Genomic DNA, 12,963 nt, shown 5'->3' with positions numbered 1-12,963 from the left:
AACTAGTGCAGAGCATTACAGCACTGAAATTCTGTGGTGCTAAGTAGAGGGACTGAATTTGAATTCACCATCTCTCAAGCTACTTACCCCTGCTGTGCTACTTGGGGAGAAAAGAGGAGAAAATAAATTGTTGCCTGTCTACTTTTGTCACAATGTTGTGGAATTAGATTGACAAATGGTAGATGGATGGGAAAAAAACCCATCCACCCTTCACTTTACACTGTTGCAGTTTGTCATGCATAATTTATGAAGCTGTTGAGAGAGTATAGGACATTGATTCTTGTGTTTGCTTGTCAAAGTGATATTTTGTTTAGCTGTAGTTCTCCGGTGCAGTTAATGTTGGAATGGCAGGATGCGTGGAAATTTTAACACTTCGATAAATCAGTTGGAAAGTGATTTTGGCTTTTTCATCAGATCAGATCTTTTCAAAATTAACTTTTTTCTTCTTGAAATATCTAATCAACCTTTTTCCCAAAAAAGGTATTAGAGAAGTTTGCTTTTTAATTGATTGATGAAAAACAGCATCTTTAAGCAAGTCATGTCACTGTTCAAAATGATAACAAACTGTATTCTTCCATCTTCACTAGAACTGAAATGTTACATGCAAGTTTATGCTGCCTTACCCAGCTCATTAACACTTCATGGACTTTAATTACTGTTGATCGTTTAATAAGTGTCTTAAAATAAGCCCTCATGTAAACTGTTTCCTGTTTAGATGAAGTATTCCGTGGTCAAGAACCTGGACAGCCTGGAAACAGATCAGTGTCAGCTGCTGATGTAGTCCTTTATGGAGTGAATATTGTACTGCCACTTATGTCACAAGACTTACTAAAGGTAACATTTTTCTTAAACATGCCAAACAAGTAAAAAATAATGTAAAGCAATTCCTTTTCTACTTCCTATCACCAGAAACTAGGAACAATTTTGTTATTAGTAATTTAGCTTGTCAGAGTGAAGAACAGAATAAATCAATAGAACAATACACCTTGTTAGAATTTAAAATCACCAGGTCATGAAATTATATGGACATTAGGGGATGGATATAATTGACAGTTACACTTCTGCGTAATTTTATGATGCATGTGTCCTGTCTTTTTGCTAACCATATTGGATGTGTAATAAGTTAGATCATATTTTCAAAAATTTTGTTTTTTGTCATACTAGTTCCCATCATTGTGTAACCAGTATTACAAATTAATCACCTTCATCTGTGAGATATTTCCAGAGAAAATACCGCAACTTCCTGAAGAACTTTTTAAGAGTCTTATGTACTCTTTGGAATTGGGGATGACTTCGTATCCTTCGGAATGTCTGATTTATGGGAATTATAACAATGATATCAAATGTTTGGTTTGTATCTCAGACTGATGAGTTTGTGTTGTATATGGACAATCTCAGACTTTTCTCTCCAGAAACTAAGAGAAGTTGCACATTTAATATTCCTTAAGTAACTAAATAGTGCTTTTGCTCATATTATTGCTAAGGTCCAGTCTTCATTTTAGAAAGAATGTAGAAAGCATTGTATGGCTCTGCAATGTCTTTGACATTTGATCTTTAATTTTCAGTAATTTACTGAACTTCTGTGAAGTTCTTTTTAACAGGATAATAGAAGGTAGGTAACAGTTAAATAGTCCCTTAATTGAGATTGTGGGTTTTGTTTACAACTGAATGGATATGAGCAGGGCACAATTTATTCTATAATCCTCTGAACTGCAAAAATCAGTCTGCATATCTTTGTGTCCTTGGAATTTTGACACATTGTGACTTACATTTTTAATGTGTTTGTTCATTTATAGAATAGATCTCAATTGAATTGTTCTCCCAAATCCTGTTTCCATTAAACTTTGAGCATTGTATGGAAGTTCTGCATCTTTCCTTAACCGTTTCCTTTAGAATGACGTCTGAAGTTTCCCAGCTATGTTTGGAAGCCCTCACACCTTTGGCTGAAACATGTGCAAAGGCTCAAGAGGCAGAATCACCACTCTTCGCTGCAACCAGGCATTTTCTCAAGGTACAATTTATATTGGTGAAGTTGCCATTAACTAATTCTTCTGACCACATTTTATGTGGTCATAGTGAAACCTGTTCAGGAGATGTGGATAGTCAAAGCAGAAAGTGGCAATCTTCAGGATACTGGTAAGTTGGGTGGTTGGCAGCCAGAGAAAGCTCAGTTTGAGCAGCTGTTGCAGGCTCTCTAAGCACTTGGAACTCAGAAGTCCTGCAAGCCAGTAAGTTCAACTAAGTGTTGGACTATCTTTGGAGCTATCTCAAGCTGTGGGAGCTCAGAAGCAGCTAGTGAGTCATTAAAAATTCAGTGTACCTGTGAGTGGGAGAAGGGGAATTCCACAAGCAATATTTCCTTGGTGTAGTTGTTGGAGCTCAGAAAAACCCAGGAGAATACCAGCTTAGTAAAGCTAGCTAACTGAGAAAGGGCTGGAATTGTGCCTGTGAACAGTTGCTGAAGTACAGTCTCCAGAATCTGGGAGAGCACAGTCCCAGGAAAGGAAAGTGAACTGTCAGATGTGAGCAATCTTGGAGGCGTTTCATGATGGAGCTTTTTGCCAAGTTTCAAAGCCAGATCTTCAAAAGTGAAGAATTGGAATCTCCTGTAAAATTGTAAAGAAACTTGCTGACTACAGTAACCAACATTTGGAGGATTTTGAGAAATCTGGCGATCTATTTTTACTACATGATTTGGAGGGACCAGTGTTGAACTGGGGTGTACAAAGGTAAAAAGTCACACAACACCAGGTTATAGTCCAACAGGATTATTCAGAAGCACTATCTTTTGGAGCACTGTTCCTTCATCAGGTGGTTGTCAATATTTTTACTACCTTTGCTATTTAATGTATTTTGTGTGATGGTTGACCACAGTTAACCACTGGGCAACATGGGGGCTATTTGGAGGGTGTGGATTTTAATGGGCTGAATTGCTTCTTTCCACAAAGTAGGGATTCTATTATTCTATTGGTTAGTTAGCCTTATTTACCCCATGTCAACACTGGAGGTTAGAGTACATAGTATATACAGTTTTGCTGTTCTAATCTTGTAAATCTATTTTTGTTAGTTCAAACTGTGGAAGTCTGTGGCTTTTATTCTCATAGTAAGTACCTGCGATCTCTCAAATATCTAAACAAAAACATTACTGGTCTCTACCCAGGCTCTAATGTAAATTTGGTGGTCTACAGCTTCCTGATTGAAAATGGCAAGAAGATAGGAGTTACCATTTCATTATGATTCAGTTCTGATCTGAATTGTGCACCTCTTAGAGTTATCAGAGTTGTCTATCTAATCATTCCTACCTTCATTTCTAAAGCCAATACGAGAAAGATGAAATGCAGGTTATAAATCTGTTACTGGCATTACTAATATGCTGATTTGAGGTGGTATATTTTAAAAAGTCAAGAACCTTGAAGCTTGCTGGGTTAGGTACTGCACTTTTTCCTTCACAGTACACTAATGCACTGAAATTAACTAATTTTATCTTACTGTGCTTGGTGTGTATTTTCATTCTGTCGAGTTTGTCATTACAGCTCGTCTTTGACATGCTGGTATTGCAGAAGCACAGTGCGGAACTCACTGATGCTGCAGGTGAAGCCTTCTACACATTAGTATGTCTGCATCAGGTAAATGGTTTAAATTCCTCTTTTCCTTACCTTTCTTCCAAATGAATTCATTTCAGATTCTGCATGCTATATTTTCTAATGTACTTTTTTTATGGAAGTTGATCATTCATTCCATGTATTGTTTCAATAGGCTGAGTATTCAGAATTAGTTGAAACTCTACTATCAAGCCAGCAGGATCCAGTTATATATCAACGATTAGCAGATGCCTTCAACAGTCTTACTGGAAGCAGCACTCCCCCTACACTAGACCGCAAACAGAGGATGGCCTTCCTAAAAAGTCTTAAAGACTTTATGGCAAATGTTGGTGGTCTTTTATGTGTTAAATAGCCTCGAGCTGCAAAGTCCTTTGTTGAAAATGCACTGTAAAGCATGGAAATCAAAGCTGACTGAATTTTATACCTGTTTCAAGGCTGTTGCCTGCCATCTTGGATTTTAGACACTCAGGATAATTGGTCTAATCCTACCATATTAAAACAGAAGGATGAACCCACCACTATTCAGTTGCCAGTATTTCTTAGCCATGATTTGTCATATAATCTAATTGTTTACTTAAAAAATGAAAAGTGTATTTTAAAGAATTCCGGTATGTATGGATGAATGGGCACAGTGAATGAATCCAGTGCCTTTTCATGTCTGGTTTAAGCCAGCTGCCCAATGGCCAGATAAACTGTCTTATTGTTTATATTTGAGCCCTTGTTTTGAGGGAATCACTGTAGACAAAATACACAGCTATAAATGCTGTGGCTGAAATTAGCTTTATTTTTTTCCAGCATATGAATTTATTTGTGACCTGAAGAAAACACCAAATTGTAGCATTTGAATCTTGATTTTATTTCCATATCAGGCAGTGATCACGTAGTACACAATATTTCAGATTCACTTTGTACTGCCTGCTATTGAGAATAAAGTATATATTTTTGCTTCCCAACCGTGAACTTTAGGAATTGTAACCAGTTGCCTTATTTTCTGTAAATATGAAACCTTTGTGTTTTGAAATACCTGAAACTGGATTGCCAAAGTGGCAACTTCTGTGTTGTTCTTTTTTCTTGTAATTTTCCCTTCCCAAAAAGGAAAAGTTGCTCATTGTTTGTTGTCAAAAGTAGTATTAACATTTACATAAAAATTGGAAGTCATCATTCTGGATACTAAATTAAGCCATTTAAGTTCTACATTAAAGCTTAAAGGAATTTACTTGTTCAACAAAACAAAATTTTAAACCCGAACTGTCACACTGCTAGGTTCTTGTGTCTGTTTAAGCAATAATGAATTCTAGGGTGTGAATTTTTCAAAAGTGCACACCAGGATAAACTGGGCATTAGTTTAAAAACAAACTCTAGTTTATGCTGTTGTATAGTCAATCAAACTTTTAACACTTTCAGAATAAATGTAAATAAACTGTTGGGCATTTTGTTTGTGACAAATTTGCCTTGACTAGCTGTTGGACAACAAATCACAATATAGATACATGAGTAACTGCATATTATACTGCACAGCATATTCAGGACTCCAAAAATGAAACTAATCAGGATGAGAGAATTGAGAATGAACATGCAAGTTTTAAATATAGGGATGAAGTGAACAAAGCTTGTGGTCACCATTTAAAAAAGTGAAACAGAAAATGTGCAGTAGGTCACTGAGCATCTGAAAGAGAAAGATTTTGGATGTGATCGGTTCTAATGAAAGCCTCAATCCGAAATTGTTCCCTTTTCAATGTTAATTAACTTACTGTGTATTTTCATTCCAGTATTGGTGTCTTTTTTAATGCTCTCTCAAGAAGAAAGAGGATCCTCATTGATGAACTTGTACAGGTTGTATGTCGAAACTACTGAAGAAAATAATTGTACTTGGCTTAGTTTCTTTTGAGGCCAGCAAACCAATTAAGTGAATTTTGTATGGATCTCTCAACACACTCAATTTAAAATAAAATTAAAGTAGCTAATGGAATAGTTGCTGCATTTTTGTTTTGTTTTTCACTTCTAGAATATCAGACCTAATTTACTAAGGAGAAAATATACACTTGAAAATCTCTGTAGACAGTGTAGTAGTTCAATTTTCTGTAGGAAACTAATTTATTTTGCTTTGTAGTATTTCCAAAACGCCAGTGCTCTTCAAAAATATCCTGTTTTGTTTGAAGGTTCTTTTAGCTGACCAATGGCACAATTCTGTTTGACCGCTTACCACCTTAGGACTTCAAAACTCAATGTACAAAGTGAAGGTTATTATTTAACGATGAAACATTTGAATCAGCATTCTACATTATTTTCAGCTACTTTGTTTATTTTAAATTAAGTCTGTACTGATTTTTGAAAGCTGGCCAGTAACATGGTTAAAGAACATGCTGGGAACCATATCAATTGATTGTGTTTTTTAATCAAATTATTATTAATATAAGCATGCCATGTTTGTGCATCTGTTCTAAGAAAAGGTGAGTGAATATGAGTGCTTGAAATCAGCATTCTTTTTGGTGTTCAGCATATTTTATTCCAAATGCAAATAGTACATGTCAACCATTGCAATAATTTGCATCAATGTTCCTCCTTTTTTTGGATTATCATCATGGAAATTTGTGATAAATAAAAATCCTGTTTGAGGAACACAGCATCTGTGGAGAGAGAAACTGAGTTAACGTATCCAGTCCAATGTCATTCTTCAGAACCCTGAAGTTCCCACTTCAGAAAATGAGTCATATTAGACTCAAAACATTTAACTCTGTTTCTCTTTCTCTCCAGATGCTGCCAGATCTGTTGAGTTTCTTAACTTTTTGTATTTTTTATTTCAGATCTTCAACATCGCAGGTTTTTGTTTTCTTTAGTGTAAATTGGTGATAACTATTTTGATATACCAGAAGATTGTGATACTTAAATCAAGTTTGAAGGAGTTGTATGTGTACAAATTGTACCTTATTGGAAGATAATACAAAGTTTCAACTAATTTAAGCACAAAATGTAGCTTAAAATGTTACCTAACAAAAATGAACATTGATTTTCCCTATTTTCCCTACCCATTCCCTTCATTTATGGTTCTGGAAGATGTACTCTTTAGTTTACCCATCAAAAATGATTTTACTGGATTACAAGATGAGATGATCAGTACGATGAACTAATGAATCTTCTTTGCCGCGTATGTTCCATAGCAGAGTAGTACACCTTATGCAAATTTCATGATAGTGATAAGGCAACCTGATTGTATGTCTGAACTGTTTGTACCAACAGAATATTGCAAATACATGCTGAAGACAGATTCTTTTAGTGATGGAAATAGAACCTACTGTGTTAGATACAGAAAAGTGGGGTGGTAGAGAAAGAGATGTATTGTACAGATTTACTCAGCAGTCGCTTAATGTTGTATTGTGTTGGAATGTATGTTCAAAAGGATGGTTGGACTCGGTATAAATTCGAAGTCCATGAAAAGTTATATTACCATTTTATCATGTTATTCAAATAGCTTCTATCCTACACAAGGTTAAACTGCTGAAACTATTTTGTTGGCTAAGTTAATCATCAAATTTAAATTAAATTGCTAAAAGCCAAGTTGTGCTTAAACAATTAAAACTTGTATAAAAATAAGTTATAGATAAAGGATTAATGCCTATTCACTATTGGCTGTGATACTTTAAACATTTCTAAATAATGCCACATTTTAGTTGCAATTCCATGGTTTCAGTCCCTACTCTGACCAGGAATATCTAGGACTGTTGAACAAAAGTATTTAACTATGCTGTGAAATACTGCAGGTCAAGAAAATGGAAATACTCTGTTGATTGCTGCCATGTGACAACTACTGTGACTTTTTTTTTAATTCTTCTGGGATTTGTCTTGAATGAATCATAGCTTTTCTTGATGTGTAACCAGTTTGTGTGGTTATGCATTAGGTAACAACTGTGATGCATTTAAATGATTAGTCTTCTGTTTTGTGCATTGTTTTGTACTACTTGTGATTTATTTTGTCATGTTTTATTACATCCTAATGTGTGCAAGCACCATTTTATGTACATTATTTTATAGAAATTTTGATCATTTAAATTCTTTTTAATTGCACATAGAAGGAATTGTAAAAGTTTGAGGATATGTTTTGGGGATGTCTCGCCTAAAATGTATCATATAAGTGTTCTTATATAAAAATATAATGTCTTGGTGCAGTTGAGTTCAGTGAAATTCTGACTATTGCATAGTCTACCCTTCTTGCATAGTACAAGATACATTTTTAAAAACAAAACTCCACATGGAATGTTTCTCTGTATATATGCGGTAACGACCAAATAAACTTTGGCTGCTGTTTAAATAATCTGTCACAATAAAATTTGGTTTTGTTTCCAGGCTTGTTCTCACCACATCTAAACAATAAAAAGACTAAAAACATTTTTAATTCATTCAGCACTTGTTCCAAGCATGCAATGTACCACTAATTATAGTTAACACTAAATTGAGGGTTTTAAATATCCTTTTATAATTAAGGATACATTATTGGTGGAATTTGAAATACCAACATTGTAAAGTAAAATCGTTTTTTATAAAATGTTTTTGTTTTGTTGGTAGAAGCTTTGAAGTAACTTGCGAGAACTTGTTTTCATTCACCTATTTACTATCAACTTTGTCATTTATTAATTATTTTTTAAAATTTATTGGAAATTGATTCATGACTTTTGAATCTATATATTATTTCCCATTGTGACCATCCCCCTGCCTAGTATATTGAGTCTGTATGAGGAGAAATCAAGTCTCTTCAAGCTTAGCAATTTTCTAAAATATACTGCTTAAAATCCAGGAGTATTTAATAAATTAGAATACCTGTTAGATCGCAATTATGTTTCAGATTATTAGTGTTGGTTAGATAGTAATGCTGGGACCTGAGAGAGTGGTGATTTTCAAATCCACAATTTTCTAAGGAAGCATGATCTATTAAAGTATTTTTTTTTCTTCTTTGGGTGATGTGGTTGTCTGGCACAGCCCGCATTTGATGTCCATCTCTAACTGTGCTTGAACTGAGTGGTTTGTTAGCCAATTTTAAGAGCACATTAGTGAACAAGATGGGCTCTTATGACAATGGATTGTGTTATCATGTTCACCAATACTGAAATAAGCTTTACATCTCAAATTTATTAACTGAGTTCAAGAATTTAATTCCATATCCCCAGAGTGTTTTCCTGGGTTTCTGGATTATTAGACCAGTGACATTACCACTATACCAAGTAACCCCTCCCCTTTAAAGTAGTCCTATTTCAATTGTAAATTGAATCATAGATTAAATATATATATTACTGGAGTTCTGTTTGTTAATCACCTGATATAATACTGTTCATTTCAGACTGTACTATATTTGACAGTATTACCTGTTATTCATCAACATTTCCTTGAAAAGCAGGTTGAACAGAACAATATATTAGGTGTATACAAGTGAATGTTAACATTTTGAAACAATTTGGTGTTCATTTCAAATGTGACTACTGTATTGCAAGCAATTACCTTAAACTTTAAGTATCAAATTGACAAAGCGGAGACATGCTATACTGTAATCACTAGCATGAGTTAAAGTAATAACGAGCTTGTGTTTTTCTAGTGTCTCTCAACTGTTGTACAGCCAATGAATCACTTTCAAAGTTGGTTATTGTTACAATGAAAACAAATACAGCACCCAATTTGCACACTACTATGACTAGTTAATCTACAAAAGAATGATGCTGGTTAAGGTAAAGTACTTACAAGGACACCAAGAAAATTCCCCTGCTCTTCAAATAGTGTAATGGATCTTCTATCCATCTGAGCTGCAGAAGAGATGCTAATTTAATCTCTCATCCAACTCACAGCACCTCTAATAATACAATAAACTGCGCTTGTGTAGACCTTCTGACCTGAGTGAGAATACTGCTTCTGAGTCAGAGCTGTAATTCTTGTTTCAACAGTACTATAACAGTCCATTCCAATTCTGACAATTATGTGCTATTAACTTTACTCTTTGCAAATGGTTAACTTGTTATGCAGCCTTTGCCTAAATTAAAATCAAACAATCTTTCTGACCAAGTTTTGAGAAAATTTGTAGCTCAGGTTGAGGTTCTGGATGTAGGTTTGCTCGCTAAGCTGGAAGGTTCATTTTCAAATGTTTCGTCACCCTACTAAATAACATCTTCAGTGAGCCTCCGGACGAAGCACTGCTGGTGTTTCCTGCTTTCTATTTATATGTTTGGGTTTCCTTGGGTTGGTGACGTCATTTCCAGTGGTGATGTAATTTCCTATTTTTCTCGGAGTGGTAAATGGGATCTAACTGGATGTGTTTGTTGGTAGAGTTCCGGTTGGAATGCCATGCTTCTCGGAATTCTCATGCATGTCTCTGTTTAGCTTGTCCTAGGATGGAAGAGTTGTCGCAGTTGAAGTGGTGTCCAATCTTATCAGTATATAAGGATACTAGTGAGAGAGGGTCATGTTGTTTGTGGCTAATTGATGTTCATGAATCATGGCTAGTTTTCTGTTTGTCCAATGTAGTGTTGTTACAGTTCTTGCATGGTATTTTGTAAATGACATTAGTTTTGCTTTTTGTCTGTATATGGTCTTTCAAGTTCATGAGCTGCTGTTTTAGTGGTAGGTTTGTGGGCTACCATGATGCCAAGGGATCGGATAGTCTGGCAGTCATTTCCAAGATGTCTTTGATGATCCAACTGGAACTCTATCAACAAACACATTGACTTGGATCCCACTTACCAACCCCTGAGAAAAAGAACAGGAAATGACATCACCAACCCAAGGAAACCCAAACATATAAATAGAAAGCAGGAACACCAGCAGTGCTTTGTCCAGAGGCTCACTAAAGATGTTACTTAGTATGGTGATGAAACGTCTGAAAATGAACCTTACAGCTCAGCGAGCAAACCTACATCCAAACTCTTTTTGACCATTTTAAGTTTTGTGTCACAGAAATTTTAAGTAGTAAGAATTTGTTCTTGAGAATAATTGTTTTGCAGTTATGATTTGGAGGTGCCAATGTTGGACTGGGGTGGACAAAGTTAAAAATTGCACAACACCAGGTTATAGTCCCAACAGGTTTGTTTGGAAGCTCTAGCTTTCAAAGCACTGCTTCTTCATTAGGTGGTTGTGGAGCAAGACCATAAAACACACAATTTATAGCAAAATGTTACACTTTCATGCAGCTGAAATATATTAAACAAACTTAGATTAAGTCTTTCATCTTTTAGAATGGTTTTGCTAGATTCGGTTTATTAATATGTAAATCCCAGAACACGCTATTTAAAAGATGAAATACTTAATCTAAGTTTGTTTAATATATTTCAGCTGTATGACACTGTAACCTTTTATTATAAATTCTGAGTCTTATAGTCCTGCACCACAACCACCTGATGAAGAAGCAGCACTTCGAAAGTTAGTGCTTCCAAATAAACCTGTTGGACTATAACCTGGTGTTGTGATTTTTAATTTTGTTTTGCCGTTGTATAACTGACATTTCACCTAACTTTAGTTTCCACAGATTTAATAAGTCATCTAATTTCAGCATGATTTTGCAATACTAAACATTTAATTATTTTTATCAAATACTATGGCTATTTTCCAAGTCAATTAAAGTATGCAGTTTGGATTTTAGATAATGCAGTATCAATTTACTTTTCTCCACAAACTGATCTTTAATTGTTTAGAGTAGCAATGGGCTATGTGGAGAAGGCCAGCAAACACATTTATGACTTAAAGAACTGACAGTTATGTTTGTTTACTAAACAGTAATATTTTTCAACATATTTGGCTTAACTTTCAAATAGTCATAGAGATGTACAGCATGGAAACAGACCCTTCAGTCCACCCCCTCAATGCCGACCAGATATCCTAACCCATTCTAGTCCCACCTGCCAGCACCCGGCCCATATCCTTCAAACCCTTCCTATTCATATATCCATCCAAATGCCTCTTAAATATTGCAATTGTACCAGTCTCCATTTTCCTCTGGCAGCTCATTCCATATACGTACCACCTTCTGTGTGGAAAACGTTGCCCCATAGGTCTCTTTTATATCTTTTCCCTCTCACCCTCAACTTATGCCCTCCACTTCTGGACTCCCCGACCCCAGGGAAAAGACTTTGCCTATTTACCCTATCCATGCCCCTCGTAATTTTTTAAACCTCTATAAGGTCACCCCTCACCCTCCTACGCTCCAGGGAAAACAGCCCCAACCTGTTCAGCCTCTCCCTATAGCTCAAATCCTCCAACCCTGGCAACATCTTTGTAAATCTTTTCTGAACCCTTTCAAGTTTCACAACATAGAAAGTCTTTAGTGAATGTTAGCTATAGGTATTGTTAGGTGAGTAATTTGTAAATATTAACTACCTGCCACCTACTTCAGAAGTGATGAGCCTGTCGAACAACACTTTCATCTGTTGCTATAAATAAATGTTTTTTTATGAGACTTAACAAAGATACTGCAGACTTGATAGAGGAGAATTTTGAAGATTGCCTTCTAGACATTCATCCAAGTAACCAAAATTTGCTTTCACATTTTCCCACGCAAATACATTGTTATTGATGATCATTACCTTCGCTATAGGTTGAGCACAAATTAAAAACATTAATCTCACATTTAAACTGTAACTGTTGTAAATCAGAGATACAGGAAAATTCCTATGTACTGAAAATAATTTTGTTTTAAGTCTTGAGCTCAGTAGTGAGGGGGATCTGAACATTGCTATATTATGTAAATTGTGATGTATAATCTGCTGCTGTTAATTTAAACTGAATGGAATGTGTGTAAATCTTCATGTTTTTAACCTGTTGACCAAAATATTGGCAGCTTTGATTTTTAATGTATATTATTTGTAGATTTTTGGAAAAGAAAAAAAAAATTGTTGGAAAAATGTTATACAGTTAAAAATTCAGTTTTAAAAGAGGGAGGAAGTGAAATTCAGTGACCAAAATTGAGAATTTCTTTGGACTTGGAGTAATCAGGAGTCTTCTAATAAAATGTATTTTAATAACACCTTGCATATCAGTTGTACATCTGCATAAATTTTACACAGGAAATGTCTTCTGCTGACCTTGGACTGAGCAACCTGTCTTCACTAACTTTATTTTTGTATGGAGCCCAGCATTCCTAACTGCCTTTGAAACTGAATTTTAATTGCCATTTCAGAGGGAAGTTAATTGTCAACTACCGAACAGCTTTGCATCTCGAGTCTTGTGTAGGACAGCCACATAAGGACTGATTTCCTTTCCTAAAGAATACTGGCAAAACAAATGGGTTTTTGTTACAATTGATAGTAGTAATGATTGCTATTACTGAGAGTAATTTTACATTCCATATTTACGAACTGAACTTCAATTCCACTCGCTGCTGTGCTGAACATGA

General features: G+C 35.2%; 1 protein-coding gene across 1 annotated transcript in view; it reads left to right on the top strand.

The window, feature by feature from the left end:
• The window catches only part of xpo4 (exportin 4), a 99,401-nt gene extending 91,499 nt beyond the window's left edge, over positions 1-7,902 (top strand). The window contains exons 18-22 of the mRNA XM_043691920.2: positions 716-834; positions 1,165-1,295; positions 1,894-2,011; positions 3,534-3,626; positions 3,757-7,902. Of these exons, the coding sequence (XP_043547855.1) occupies positions 716-834; positions 1,165-1,295; positions 1,894-2,011; positions 3,534-3,626; positions 3,757-3,954 (659 nt within the window). The 3' untranslated portion in view covers positions 3,955-7,902. The remainder of the gene's footprint in view (positions 1-715; positions 835-1,164; positions 1,296-1,893; positions 2,012-3,533; positions 3,627-3,756) is intronic.
• Positions 7,903-12,963: the final 5,061 nt, after the last annotated feature.

This window comes from Chiloscyllium plagiosum, unplaced genomic scaffold (assembly GCF_037043375.1).
Source record: "Chiloscyllium plagiosum isolate Xiang-an unplaced genomic scaffold, Cpla_swu_hap1 HiC_scaffold_6, whole genome shotgun sequence".
In the NCBI taxonomy this organism is placed as follows: Eukaryota; Metazoa; Chordata; class Chondrichthyes; order Orectolobiformes; family Hemiscylliidae; genus Chiloscyllium; species Chiloscyllium plagiosum.
This window is presented reverse-complemented; position numbering and strand designations above follow the sequence as displayed.